Source organism: Canis lupus, chromosome 7 (genome assembly GCF_011100685.1).
Source record: "Canis lupus familiaris isolate Mischka breed German Shepherd chromosome 7, alternate assembly UU_Cfam_GSD_1.0, whole genome shotgun sequence".
Classification (NCBI taxonomy): domain Eukaryota; kingdom Metazoa; phylum Chordata; class Mammalia; order Carnivora; family Canidae; genus Canis; species Canis lupus.
In genome coordinates, this window is record NC_049228.1 from 10,697,038 (window position 1) to 10,711,812 (window position 14,775).

A 14,775-nucleotide genomic window follows, 5' to 3' on the forward strand; every position below is an offset into this window, starting at 1 on the left:
TGACCAAGATGGAAGGCTACCCAAAGCAGAAGACAAGCACGAGTCATGCCCAGCATGACCATCCCTTGCTGACCCAGCGGGGGTGTCAAGAAGTCCCACCGGCTTTGGCACCCCCAAAGGTGCCCCCTGCACTGAGCACAGTTACAGCCATGGGGAAGATGACCAGGAAGGGAAAGCAAGACCCAGGGCCACCAAACAGCCTTAAGAGATAGAAGGTGCCCTCCTCTGGGACCAGGAGATATATTGTATTTTTAAATTCCAAGAACTTGGCAAAAGGAGAGATCATAACCATCTTTATTATCCAAATTCTAGAGGAGATAATTCTGCACAACTGGAACCTACTAGCTGCCAAAGTGGGCGGAGGTGACTCCTGAGGGTGGCCTCCCTGCCCGGATCCACTCAGGGCCCTGCAAGGCGTCTGCTGGGGACACAGCCAGGAGCTCCGAGGCGGTGACCCGGCCGCAGGTCCCCCTGGACCCAGCCACGGAGGGAGCCCTCCTCCTCCCAGGTGTGAAAAAGACCAAGGCTACCTCCCTCGGCAGAGGAGGACGGTGCTTGGGCTTCACCGGGGCAGGCAGCCGGCCACAGGGTCCGGCCGTGGCACCGGCATAAAGTTCATGGGGCACAGCAGCAGTGGGCACGTCTTCTCGTGCTCCTTCAGCGCCTCGCTCAGGTGCTTCAGCTCCTCCGTCAGCTTCCCAATCTCTCTCCGCAGCACGGTGTTCTCTTGCTCCAGGCACTCATACTCCTGGACAGGGACACAGAAGGAGTGGGGTGCCTTCTGCAACCACATTCCCTCCCGGCGTGCCCACCTCCTCCCCAGGTCAGCCTTCCCGCCAACTGCGCCCCCTGCCACCACCCCTGCTCGTTTGTTCCCTTGCTTATCATTTCTCTCCTCCCACCACGATGAGAGGGAGGGCAGGCTTTGCTTTTTGAATCGACTTTATGAAGATATGATTTTCAGCAAGCAAAATACACCTGTCTTAAGGGTGTAATTCAGTGAGTTTGGGCAAATGTTAACGTTGGTCAAGAGAACTGTGTCACTCCTGAAAGTTCCTGCGCAACTCCCCTCCCCTCCCCCAGCTGCTGAGCTGCTTTCTGACGATCTCCGATCTCCGTTGGGGTCACTGCTGTGGCCTCAGCACCCAGAACAGTGCCCAGAACCTAATACAGGTTTGCCGACTGCATGAGTAAATGGATGAAAATATCCCTTGCCTTGGCTTCGCCCCAACGCTCATCCTTGAAGTCTCTACTATATCAGAGTCTGCAGAGGCGTAGACCTGGAGGGGCTCAGAGAGACCCCCTCAGCCCAACCCACACAATGCAGAAACCAGACATCCAACCTGTGCTGGGCACTTTCTTCTTCAAAGGACAGTCCCTGCCATTTCTGGGCGGCTCTATTAGAAAGCTGCTCTTTGCACTGATACAAAATCTCTCTCTCTCTCCTTCAAACCCACCTATTGGGCTTGGTTCCACCTTAGGGAACCACACAGAGTAAATTCAATACTTCTTCAACATCGTAGTTCTTAGTTCTTGAAATATTAGGAGACAGCCACATACCACTTCCCCTTAGGTATGCTCTGAGCTCAACTGTCTCAGGTCTCCTGAGTTCCTTGGGTTTTGGGACTTTTGGCCCTCCTGCCCTCCTGGAGGTCATCCTGAGCCACACTCTAGTCTGCCAGGATCTCTGAAAAAGGGTCATTCCCAGAATGCAGTGCATGATTCTGGGGACGGCTTGTTCATGCCAGGGGTATGCATGGAGGTGGCCTGCTCCAGGGTTGGACCCCAGTCTGCAGCCACCACACTCTGGGGATTCTCCCTAAGCTTGCAGAGAAGTGCAAGCTCTGTCTGCTTCTGCTGCTTCTCTCGTCTAAATTTGGACGATGACTGATGTTCTAGAGATGAAGGGTAGGTTCTACATCCATTTCTCTTGACTTTCACCCTGTCCACCCTTCCAGCCTAGCAAAATCTTTCTGAATCTTAATGTGTCAGCTCATGGATCATGACACTACGCAGCTCATGGATCATGATACTACACAGCTATAAGCTGCCCATTAACTTGATAAGTAGGTCTTCCCTTTTGTTCCTCCAAGTCACTGGTAAGTTCTACAACACTTGACCAATGGCAGAGCTCTAGGGCATGCCAAGAGAGATCATCTCAAGCCTGACAATCTTATTTAAATCTTGCTGCAATTTTGTTTACCGTGCATTTCCTGAGGTGGGGACCCAATCTTACTATTATCCATCACATCTTGTCTCTTGCTAGTAAATTTTAATAAATAACTTTTAAAAGTCTGATTTTTTTTACAGGCCTCTATGGCACACACAAATTCTCAACTCTGCCTCTTTGCAAATGCTGTCCTGCTCCACTGGACTACACCTTCCTCCTTTTCTGTGTGAGCCCAACTCAAGCCCATCACCTCCAGGACGGCTTCCCTGGCCACAGCACCTAATGAAACTGCATCCCTCATTATGTGTTCTATTCAATCATGTATTATATTCAATCTTACTCATACTAAGTAAGAGCACGCCCCAAAGATCAGAAATGTATAGCAGCTAGGAGCCTCTGCTACCCTTTCCTGTAGCTACCTATTGGGCCACTGCCCAGTGACTCCTCTGGCTCCTTCTCTCACCCACTTCCTTCCCTCCCCAGCTCTAGGCACCAGAGGGACTGCACACAGAGGCCATCTGAGTCTTCCCCAGGTGGGCCCTCAGGGTGGTCTGGAATACTCTCCAAGGCAGCAAGCCGCACCCCTTTTCCCTGCAGGCTGTCCAGGGTCAGTCTGGCTTCACTAGCGCACAGGCCCCATTCTGCCTTCAGCTCTCCTGCCAGCCCCAACTCCTCACACTCTCCTCTGGTCTCAGACAAGCTCTAGTTCTGAAGGCCAAATTCCATCTACGGCGCAGCAACAAGCCCTCCGTGGGCGAGGGAGAGTGCAGATGGGAAGACACGGATAGTCATCTCGGGAAGCCTGCATGCAGCAGGGGGGTGACAGGCTGCAGCTCTGTGGGGCACGTGTACACACATGCATGTGCGTGTACGCACACATACACGCAGCTGGAAATGTTCTTCACCTCCAAATAAAATGGAGAATAGATACCAATGGTTCCAATGAGCTAACATTTTAACTAGATTCCAAAAAAACAGGAAAGTCTCTTTTTGTGGCAAAATATTTCAAACTGCCCTTCTGGATTTATTGAATTTTGTGGCAGGATGCTGTGAGCTTCGGAGCTTTATCTCTGGAAGCCATGAGGGGCCACGCTGCTTAAAGTCTTCCTGAGGGACCACTGCTTCCCCCGAGCCCCAGCCCAACAGGCCCCTCATCTGCCTTCTCTGCAGGGACTTTCTCTTCTGGGATTGGACTTTTACTCATAAACCTGCTAAAGGACTTTCATTGAGCTGAGGGAATAAAAACCAGAGAAGTAGTCAAGATCTTCAGGTGAGAACAGCTCAACAAAAACAAAAGGAGGCGCTGGGGCAGATGGAATGGAGCTGAGGGGACACAGGTACCTGGGCTTGACACCCAAGAAAAATAAGTAAGAACATGAGGCCCTTTGTTGTTGTTGTTGTTTTTTTCCAAAGATATGATCAGTTTAGCTCAAATCTTGCTGATTTTCACATCTTTGGCCCCATGAGGTTTGGAGGTTTGCTGCCTCCCCTGGCATTAGCCAGGACATGGTCACCCGCAGAGACCTGGTGGTGGTAAAATCATTGCATAGCCCAGTTTGGCCTCAGAAATTAAGCTGTCTGGGCAGCGATTCTCATCTGGAGCAAATCTGGCAGTCCCCAGGGGACATGTGCACTGTCCAGGGACAGCTAGGTTGTCACAACTGTCGATCCTACTGCATTGAGTGGGTAGAGGCCAGGGAGGCTGCTCAACATCCTACACAGCACAGGACGGCCCTCTCCCCAAACAAGGAATTATCTGGCCCCAAATGTCAATAGTGCCGAAGCTAAGAAAGCCTGGCTTGGGTGTCTAAGAGGCTGATTGGGGAATAAGGGGCTGTCTGGGGGTATCCAGGATCCAGGATGACACATCTGCACACAAGCTGATGTGGGTACCAGGGACCAGAGATGAAAGCAAAGGCAGAAAGGAAATGAGGGGGCGGGAAAGGCCATCAGGAGGGCACAGCCACACACAGACCCCTTTCACAAGAGAAGAAAGTGAAACTCTGAGCGGCGCGGTGACTTTTCCAAGGTCATGCAGACTTGGAACCTGATTTCAAGGTCAATGGCAACCCCTGACCAAGGAAGCAATTCTGCTTTCACTTGGCAGTGCCTGGCCCCAAATTTCCCCGTGGTGGTTACCAGCAGCAAAGGGCTGTCGGCGCTCAGGATTTTACAATAAGCCTCTTCCCAAGCCCGAAGCTGCTGTCCTTCCCAGCAGAAAAATTGTGTCATCCGGGAGGGCTCTAGAAATTGGGTGTCATCATCAGTTTCTGAACCAAGGGAGGACGACACGAATGAAGCGTTCTCTTAGAATATGTAACATCTGAAGAAACTGTGACAACACAGACCACAACCAAACTGCCCAAGAAATCCGTCAGTTGGTGACATTTAGGGTTCCTGAGGATGGCATCGCTGCCTTCCTTTTCTGACTCAACGTTCTTTCTCAGTCTTACACCTTGGGGTGCCCGGCTCGAACCTGTCTGACCCACTTCTGAGACACCTTTCAGCCTCTTGTAGAAAGCTGGACTGTTCACTCGGGTCCCTATTTGTGGATGTGGACTCAGGCGTGTGCCTAGTGTTCAGAGATGAATAGGGGCTGAAATCCCCATAAGAGGTGTAGGCGCCTTGACAGGATGATTTGAAAAGCCACAGTGAGCGCTGAGGTACACAGACGCACATTAGGAACAGCTTCTCGGCACCACGGTCGGGCTTCCAGCAATCACCTCCCCGAGGGGAAAACTCACACCGAAGAGTGGCCCCAACCTCTCGGGCACGGCCTGCCCAGTGCCGGACTGTCCCTCCCCGCCCCCCCCAACAACCGAGATGGAGAATTGGGAGGAGGGTGAGGGTGGCCCAGAAGCTTCTAGGAGCTGGGACTGGAGGAGGTTTCTCAGGGTGGGAGAGGTAGGAGAGGCTCAAGGTGAATGGACGAGGTGGGGCAGGACAGAATGGTGGGAATTCTAAACAAGCCCTAAATAGTCCCCTCTGTGGTACTCGAGAAAGACAAATAGAGACCTGGAGTTACTCTGAGATATGCAGCAACAGCTGCTCCACAGGATGGGACAGACCATGGGCTGAGTAAAGCCCTTTGCTTTTTCTCTTTTTTAAAAGATTTTATTTATTTATTCATGAGAGAGAGAGAGAGAGAGAGAGAGAGGCAGAGACATAGGCAGAGGGAGAAGCAGGCTCCACACAGGGAGTCCGACGTGGGACTCGATCCCGGGACTCCAGGATCACACCCTGGGCTGAAGGGGGCGCTAAACCGCTGAGCCACCCAGGCAGCCCTAAAGCCCTTTTCATAGGCTAATCTCCCCAGGGACTGGCAGGCAGCCATGGCTACTGGGAGGAAGCTTTCTGCACCTGTTAGTGTCTCCTAGAGAGCGGGCCTGAACCCAGCTTTGAGGAGGTATCTGAGACCTGTGTGTGGCTCTCACTTTCCCCATCCTTGATGTGGCCTGGAACCCGAGGGGGCCTGAAGGGCTTTTCTCCAAGGACCCAGAGCAGCATGCTAGGGTCACTCACTGGAGCACAGTAAAACTATTCACCACATTTTTAAACCTGACACTCCACCCTCAATACGTAGATTTTTTTTCAAAGTTTAAAAAAAATACTTTTTTTTTTAAACTATATTTACTTTTTTTCCTACGTTAACCCTGCAGAACATAGATCCCCATTACTGTGATGCCCTCCCTGGAAAGAGATGAGGAATTAACAGCAGAGCTATTGGGACGCCTGGGTGGCTCAGCAGTTGAGCATCTGCCTTCCACTCAGGGTGTGATCCCAGGATCCGGGATCGAGTCCCACATCAGGCTCCCTGCGAGGAGACTGCTTCTCCCTCTGCCTCTCTCTGTGTCTCTCATGAATAAATAAAAAAATATTTAAAACAAAACAAAATGAAACAAAAAACAGCAGAGCTATTATTCATGTGCTACCCTTGGGTCCAGAGAGGACATTCCCCTTCTACAGTAGGACTGGGCTGCATTTCCATTTTCCTGAACCAGCCACCTGCGCCCCCACACCTCCATGTGACCAATAACACTAGTATGTAGCTAGTGACCGGAAAAGTGTGGACTACAGCTTTGGGGTCTATATATGGATGGAGTCACTGTCCTGGCCTCCTTGAAGCTGTGTTTCTTCAAGATTGGCCTTGACAAAAAAAAAAAAAAAAAAAAGATTGGCCTTGACAAGGTGATCGGTCAGTGGTGGGTAAACTTGATATACTCTTCTGGCTCCATCGAGGCAGAGAAGGGAATGTTCTCCCATGGAGGGACTGGGTTTCAGATCAATTAGCCCCATTTCCCAAAAGAGCACCTGGCATAATTGGTCATGTGACACAGTGTATGGACCCCAAGAGAAGCTAGGAACCCTACAGAAGGGTCCCCTACCACAGTTCTAAGAGGAATGAGGCAGGAGTAAATGTGGTGCTACCCCTAACTTCCCCAGGCATCTGGCTCATTTGGGTATCAAATCCAACAATGACAGATACTGAGAGAAACTCATCTTTTTTTGACACTGTAGTATTTCTGCTACCTTCTTATGTAGGCAGAGTAAGGGCTTCCCAAAGATGTCTACATCCAACCTCTGGAACCTGTGAATATGCTACCTTATGTGGCAAAAACAAACAAACAAAAAAACTTGCAGATGTGATTAAGTTAAGAATCTGAACGTGGGGAGATTATCCTGGATCATGTGGATGAACCCAATGTAATCACAAGGGTCCTTACAAGTGAAAGAAGACAGCTGGGTGGTCCAGTGGTTGGGGGTCTGCTTGGGCTCAGGGCATGATCCCGGAGTCCCGGGATAGAGTCCCACATAGGGCTCCCTGTATGGAGCTTGCTTCTCCCTCTGCCTCTCTCTGTGTGTCTCTCATGAATGAATAAATAAAATCTTTTTAAAAAAAAAAGTGAAAGAAGAAGTCAAGAGTCAAAGGAGATGTGACAATGGAACAATGTCAGAGTAGTGCAGCTTGACAAAGGCTTAACTAGCCAGTGCTGGCTTTGAAGATGGAAAGGGGACCACACGCCAGGGAACACAGAAGCCTCTAGAAGCCAGAAAAGGCAAGGAAACTGATTATTCTCCGGAGCCTCTGAAAGGAATGCAGCCCTCCTGACACCCTGATTTTAGCCCCATGAGACCCATTCCAGACAACTGACTTCCAAAATTGTAAGATAATAAACCTGCATTGTTTTAAGCCACCAAATTGGTCAGAATTCATTAGAGTTCATAGGAGACCATATACTTGCCTCAAAAACTCCTATGCTTCCAATAATAGGAATGAGAGCTTACTCCCTCTCTTTGTGATCCAGCAGCAAGGCCCTGCCTACAGTGGTGCTAACAAATATTAGTGGAATGAATCTACTCGCCCTCACTCCATGGAAGGAACACGTGTGTGTTATGGATAACACATGTGTGTTATCTATGTCATTTAGCCACCACTACACACATAATCACTTCGGACTTACAACTGAGTGTCCCCTAGTGTTTTCTTATATTAATGCACCTGGCTTCGATGAGAAGCTTCCTGAGGGGAAGGGCAGACGGGGTCTGAACGCAGGGCCAAGTGCTAACTGAGCCACAAGTGCCCTCTGGGATTTTTTAGTAACATGAGGCTAAAACCCGGACTGCTTCAGGATCAAGGAGAAGGAAGAAAGGAAGCAAAGGACATTCCAACTCTTCTAGGGAAAGTTTACCGGACCAATACAGGCTGGGAAGGACCTTCTCTGGCCATCACCACAGTATTTGTGTGAATTACTGAAATTAAGTGTAGTGCATCACTTATCTCTTTTTTAGGGCCCAGTCTCCCTACTTCCAAGGAAAGAGGCTGATGTTTATGAATTATGCCCACTGTTGAATTTCTATCAGTGGATCAATGTGCATCCTAAACCAGTTCTCAGTTTATTAGGAAAGGGTTTTCAGAGATTGTTGTTCCCCCTTGTAACACCTCAGTGCCTGCTATGCTGTCAACACCCCCAGAACAAGCTGAGACAAGCTATGCCAAGACAGCAAGCAGGGAAGTGCTAAACTTAAGTCCTCAATTACTTGCACCCATCCTGTGTAAAGATGAGAGTTCAGAACTGTCGCTCATTCTTGGCACAGATCCTTGGGCGCCTCTGAGGCCAGTTCCTGATATGAAGCAGTTCCCATGTCCTGGCTTTGAGATTTTGTGGGATTATGCATAAGGGTAGAAGAAATTGGAAGAGTTTAGGATAAATCCCAGGTTCCTGATGTGGGTGATGAGAAAGGGGGCGAGCTCCATTAACTCAGTGTGAAGACAGAAGAAAGAGTCTCAGAAGAAACACATATCACCACCATGCTGCATCCAAGCAGCCTGCAGCAGACCCATTTGGCAACATCTAAGCAGACGCTGGAGATATGGGGTGAAGGCCCCGGAATGGAGGTCTTGCATGGAGTAATCAATGTGGGGAGCTAATGCTGAGAGAACAGGTTCATAGATCAAATCTTCCAGGGTGGAAAGGCTAAAGGGCAGAGTCTGAATGCCTGGTCAACACCAACATTGCAGAAAACTGACAGAGGAAGAAGGTAGCAAAAGAAACTGAGAAGTTTGGTGTGTTGGTTAAAAGGGACAAGCGAGAAATGTGGTCTTTTAGAAGCTGAAGACCTTGAAAGAACGTCTCAGGAAGGGGAGGGTCAGTGGTGTCGAATGTTTCAGCAAAGTGATGTGATGGCTGATGAGCCTAGAAAGAAGCCCCTGGACCAGACAGTGCCAGGGCACTAGCGACCTCTGCAGGAGCAGCTTCCATAGGAAGGGGGTGTGTGTGCGCACATGTGTACTCACGTATGGTCATGTACGTGTGTGTGCATGTGTGTGCCTGCACGTGTACGTGTGTGGGTGTATGTGCATGGCTGTGCACATGTGCATGTGTGGGTATGTGAGTGTACATGTGGATGTGTGCATGGCTGTGTGCCATGTGCACACACGTGTATGTGGGGGGTATGTACATGTACATGTGGGTTGCATGCATAGGTGTGTGTGTACGTGGGTGCACGTGTGTGTTCGTGGGTATGGGTGCATGCATACGTGCATGGGTGGGGAAGGGCAGCAGAGAGGCCAGCAGAGAGGACCGGGGAGTAAACGGCACTGAGGCCAGTGGAAACAGCAGGATCTCTTGAAGGAGTTGGAAAGGGAGGAAGGAAAGAAAATCAATGGGGCAGTAGCTTGAAAAAGAATTGAGATGGAGAGGAGGTTTTGTTTTATTCTGTTTTGACTTACAAAAGGAACTTGAGAGTGAGAAACAACCACTGGATGAGGGAGAAAGATGTCAGTGAGTGAAGAATCCCAACACTGGGCTGGAAGGACACAGTGAAATGAGATGTGAGTGTCCAAATTGGTGGCGACCAGGACATGACCTTGGGGCCGCCACCACAGTGCGAGAGCGGAGGATGGCTCCTCTCCGGGGGGGCCCTCATGTGGCTCTGCCCCAACCACAGGCTCACCTCGTGGAGTTTGTCAGCCTTCTGGGTCTGCTTCTTCCGACTTCTCTGAGCAGCAACTCTGTTTTTTTCTCTCCTTCGGACCTTCCGATCATCATCCTCGGGACTCTGGGGGAAACGTCTGGTTAGGTGCATTGTCTGGCCCCTTCCTTGACCCTCTTCTGCCCTCTTTCCTCAGCATCGCTTGGCTTCACTATTTTATTTGCAATCAGGGCCAGCGCTTGTTTCTTCATGGGAGGGACAGCAGTTCAGGAGCACTCCCCACGTGTTGGGCTGGCCTTACGTGTTAATACCCATGAGCACCCTCAGAAATGTGTGGTGTGACTGCCATTTAAAAGATGAGGATAAGAAACTCAGAGAGGGTAAGGAACTTGCCCAGGTATCACAGCTTGTAAGTGGGTAAATGGGAAGTGGAACTCAGGTCTGTTGGACTCCAAACCAACGTTCATAAACCTCTACCCCACAGGGTGTGTGCCTGGAAGAGGTGCGGTGTCAACGTCCATCTGAGAACAAGGAAGGCAGAAGGCATGTGCTATCTGGAACTTGCTGTGTGCCAGGACTTATGCCACCACACACAAACAGGTACTTTTGATGCCGCGTGCAAATATTACGCTTATAACTAACTGCAAACACACAACTCTACCAACACATCCAATGATCTTAAACACCACCTCATTTGAACAATGCATGATGGACATTTTGTTTCACGGGTCAGAGTGAATCAGAAAGCAAACTGATGAGGTGTCTTGAAAGCTCTCAGCTTTATATGAGATTTAACCAAGCCTAGTTGAATCTTTCAAGTGTTCTGAAACAGGCAGGCTAAAAAAAAAATGTACCTACCAAGGTAAAAACATTTCAGTCATAGAAAAACATGGAGAAGTAGAGTATTTGTTTTCCAGAATCCTGTGAGAAGGTACCAAAGGGGTGAGGAGGGGGTATCCTGTTTTAAAGAGATAGTTTAAGAGGCAAGAGGTCGGGATGCCTGGGTGACTCAGTGGTTGAACGTCTGCCTTTGGCTCAGGGTGTGATCCCGGGTCCTGAGATCGAGTCTGACATCGGGCTTCCCGCGGGGAGCCTGCTTCTCCCTCTGCCTGTATCTCTGCTTCTCTCATGAATAAATAAATAAAATCTTTAAAAATAAATAAATAAATAAATAAATACCAAGAGGTTAGTAAGATACAAATACAGGAAAGCTACTTAAGTATTAATATTAATGGAAAGCAAATATTAATAATATGAAATAATGAGTAATTTCAGTTATTTTATCTGGTCTTGTATTCTTTTTTTTAAATTTTTATTTATTTATAATAGTCACAGAGAGAGAGAGAGAGAGAGGCAGAGACAGGCAGAGGGAGAAGCAGGCTCCATGCACGGGGAGCTCGACGTGGGATTTGATCCCAGGTCTCCAAGATCGCGCCCTGGGCCAAAGGTAGGCGCCAAAGCGCTGCGCCACCCAGGGATCCCTGGTGTTGTATTCCAAATAGAAGAGGCACATATCTTCTCCCCAAGTTCTGATGGGTAAGGAATTTTCAGTATGTGGAGGAACGTAAGTCTATAGAAGGAGACAAATAAATAACATATATAAAAGTAATACAGCAAATGGATGTGGTCTGGAAGTAATGCTTAAGGGACTGGCACAAGGTGTTAAAATGTAGTTTTTTAAAGGCAAAGAAGTCTTGGTTAACATAACCAGAACACCATAGGGATAAAATGTGATGTACAGCACAGAACTTTAGCTTTAGAAATACATAGCCCCCAGTTTTTTCTCTTACTGTCAGTATAGCCAGGGGGAAATGGGTTAATTTTTCCGAATGCTCAACTTTCTCATTTATTGTAAATGCGAGTCATTCATTCTTTCAAGAAGTATTAGCTGAGTACCTGCCATGTGCCAGGCACTGGTTTAGGACTGGAGATGCATGCCCTGAACAACTGATCAGTCATCTCTGCAGCAATCATTCTAACGGCCTAATGCTTAGGACTAGCATAGGATAAAATAAGATTTTTATCCTAAAGCTCCCAGGACAGAGTATGCCCTTAGTAACCTCTGTAGAGGTTGCTAGTTTTTGAGTCTCCCATAGTGCTTGTCACCAAATCATGCCTCTTCGTTCACAATCAAAAAGTCATAGGACACAAGAAAACAACCTGCATCCTGCCCTCTGAGAGTGGACACTCAAAACTGGATTTACGGGAAGCCCAGGTGGCTCAGTGGTTTAGCACCGCCTTCGGCCCAGGGTGTGATCCTGGAGACCCAGGGTCGAGTCCCACGTCAGGCTCCCTGCATGGAGCCTGCTTCTCCCTCTGCCTGTGTCTCTGCCTCTCTCTCTCTGTCTGTCTCCCATGAATAAATAAAAAAAAAAAAAAAAAAAAAAAAAAACTGGATTTACCACCAATCCATATGGCCACAACCTGATAACCCAGCAGTAACATTTAAGCAAAACAAAAAGCGGGAAGCAAAGTGTTAAGACAGTCATAAATTATTAAGCATATCTTCATCAGTCCCCATAAAAAAAAAAAAAAACCATGAGAGGTTATTATTATATTCATTTAACCGGTGGGGAAACTGAGACTCAAAGAAGCCAAGCAAAATGCCCAGAGCCACTCAGCCTGTGTGTGCTAAAGTAACCGAGGTCCAAACTCAGAAATGTGTGACTCTCTAGCGTCACCTGATGACACGATGTGCCAGGCATCGAAATGGAAAGGGGGGGCGCATAATGAGCCCGATGGGAAGTGCTCCGCTGGCCATCCCCGCGGGCCAGCTCGCCTGTTTCCGGAGCACGCAGCTGCACGTGCCGCCGAGGGTCCACCGGGGCTGAAGTGGGCCGAGGGGTTTCGCTCTACTCAGGGCCCCCACCCTGCACCCTGAGGCCGACGGGCCCCGGGTTCCCCATTCGGACGGTAGATGCTGGAGTGCAGGGACACGAGCTGCCCCTTGGCGCGAACGTCCCCTGCGCGCACCCCGGTGCCCAGGGAGGGCCACGCGCGCCGGCGGGGGGCGGGGGCAGCGGGCGCCGCGCAGGGATGGCGACGGCGGGGCAGCGCGGGTCCCACGTGCGGGGAAGCGTGGACCGTCTGCGCCCTCCCGCCTCCCCGCCTCCCGGGGCGCAGCAGCCGGGCCGCCGTCCGGACGCCGCGGGCCCCGTGAGCGAGCTGGGGACCCTCCCCGCGCCCCCCCCTGCGGTCTCCGGTCCCCGCCGCGCCGCACCCCGGAACCCCAGCCCCACGTCCGCGTGCCCTCGGCGCCCCGCGCCCCGCTCCCCGCTCCCCGCGGGCCTCCCGAGCCCCGGCTCCACTACCTGCGGCTGCGGCTGCGGCTGCGGCTGGCTCCCGGGCGCCGCGACGCTCCTCTGCAGGACGCTGCCGGCCGCCGGGAGCACTTGCGACATGCCGGGCGCTCCTCCGGCCCGGCCCGCCCGCCCGCCGCGCAGCCTCGCGGAGGAGCGGCCGCGGGCCCGCCGCGCCCTGCACGCGGGCGCTGCCTACCGGCGCTCCCCGGGCGCCCGCATCCCCGCGCCCCCGCACCTGCCGCCTCCGCGCCCCGCCCCGCCCCGCCCCGCCCCGCCCGCGCGCTTCCCGCTCTCCCCCAGCCGCCGCCGCCGCCGCCGCCGCCGCGCCACGCGGGTTTCCCCACCCCGGCCGGCCCGCCCCTCCCTCTCTCGCCCCCGCCCCGTTTCCTCCGCTCCCCGCCCTCCCGCGCACCTCGGGGTCCCAGATCCCACCCAGGCCGCGGCTCCCCCCGCCCCCCGCGCTTCGTGGAAGTCACGTGGTGGCTCCGAAACCCGGGAGGGAACGCGAAGCCCCCGCCACGGGAGACGACGCTCGGGCGGCCGGGGGGTCGCAGCCCTCGGGGAACTCGGGCTGAGAAACCCAGGTGGGCGGCCTGGAGGGGGCGGCGTTTCCCGGACCCACCTCGACGTCTTCCTGCGCACCCGCCCCGCCTCTCCCTGGCTCCGGGGTCACGGTCTCCCGGGACAGTCTTCGCGGCGGTCGGTCACGCAGGCTCCACTCCCCGTCCGTCCCGGCCCGCGAGGGGCAGGCCAGGGCCGGGCCGCTGCACCCCCCCCCAGAGCCGCGGCACCGGGGGGCCGGGGGGCCGGGGGGCGGGGGGGCGGGGGGCGCCTGCGGTGGGAGAAAGCGAGGCGGGGCGGCCCCGGGGTGAACTCCCTCCGTGGGGGCGGGCGGGGGGAGGAGGAGGCTGTCCTGAGAGCGAATCTGCCCCCGCGGACGTCCCAGTAGCGGGTTCGGGGCTCTGAACCTCAGATGCCTTTTCAAGGTTAAAGTGGCAGGTGCTCTGCCTACAAGGTGAGATGCGAGCCTTGACGTCAGCCTGGGGACAGGGCAGAGGCACTGGCGGGCCCCCCTCCAGCTTGCCTGACGGTGCCAAGACACGAAGTACTTGGTCCCAGCAGAGACAAAAACCAGCGGTTTCGGGTTTGTGGTCTGCACACTGTGAGCCCCGGGAAAGAAAGATAACCGCGAACCTAGAAGGGCGAGTGGGAACCAGCACCAGGAGGTCAGACGTGCCTTCCGACTGTGGTCGCCCCCGTCTTCAGGCGCTGGGGCGGCAGCGGGGGGGCGGCGGCGGGGGGCGCTCCGGAGTCTCAGTCCAGTGCACTTGGCCCTCCGCCAGGATTCAGGACCCTGGCGACAGCTTTGGGTGCACTTGATCGCCTGGCCGGGAGCAGCAAAATAAGCGGACGATCTTGTCTGTGCGATCAGGGGCTGCCCAACCTACGGAGCCCAGGGCTGAGTGCAAGGCAGCGGGAGGACTGAGATGGGCGCGACCCCTTATGGGGACAGTGCTTACCCGCATAGCATCAGGGCCAGCCACACAGCGGAGCCACCTCTACATTCGGTTATCCGCCTACAGTTCTCTTCTCATCTCCTGTTTATCCTTTGCATCACGCTACATCGCTCACGGTTGCCCCGGAGCGATTACTTTTGCAAACCACACAGGTACACGCAATGGTCCTAGTACAGCGCTGCGCGCACACACACACACACACACACACACACACACACACACACGTGCGCAGTACAATCATTGCAGTAGGTCGACGGAGAGCCCTCAATTCCTGGAAACATAAGAACTCTAGCAAGATAGGAAAACTTCTGGGTCAAGTGGTCTTGAATTTTCAGAAGTGCTTTCATACCCC

At 52.6% G+C, this 14,775-nt stretch overlaps 1 protein-coding gene across 1 annotated transcript; it reads right to left on the reverse strand.

Annotated features, from left to right (window-relative positions):
* Window positions 1-276: 276 nt before the first annotated feature.
* On the reverse strand, window positions 277-13,031 carry BATF3 (basic leucine zipper ATF-like transcription factor 3). The gene is made up of 3 exons (XM_038542088.1): window positions 12,916-13,031; window positions 9,626-9,730; window positions 277-748 (listed from the first exon to the last, which is right to left on the reverse strand). The coding sequence occupies exons 1-3, from the start codon at window positions 13,003-13,005 to the stop codon at window positions 563-565; spliced, it is 381 nt and encodes a 126-aa protein (XP_038398016.1). The 5' UTR covers window positions 13,006-13,031; the 3' UTR covers window positions 277-562.
* Window positions 13,032-14,775: the final 1,744 nt, after the last annotated feature.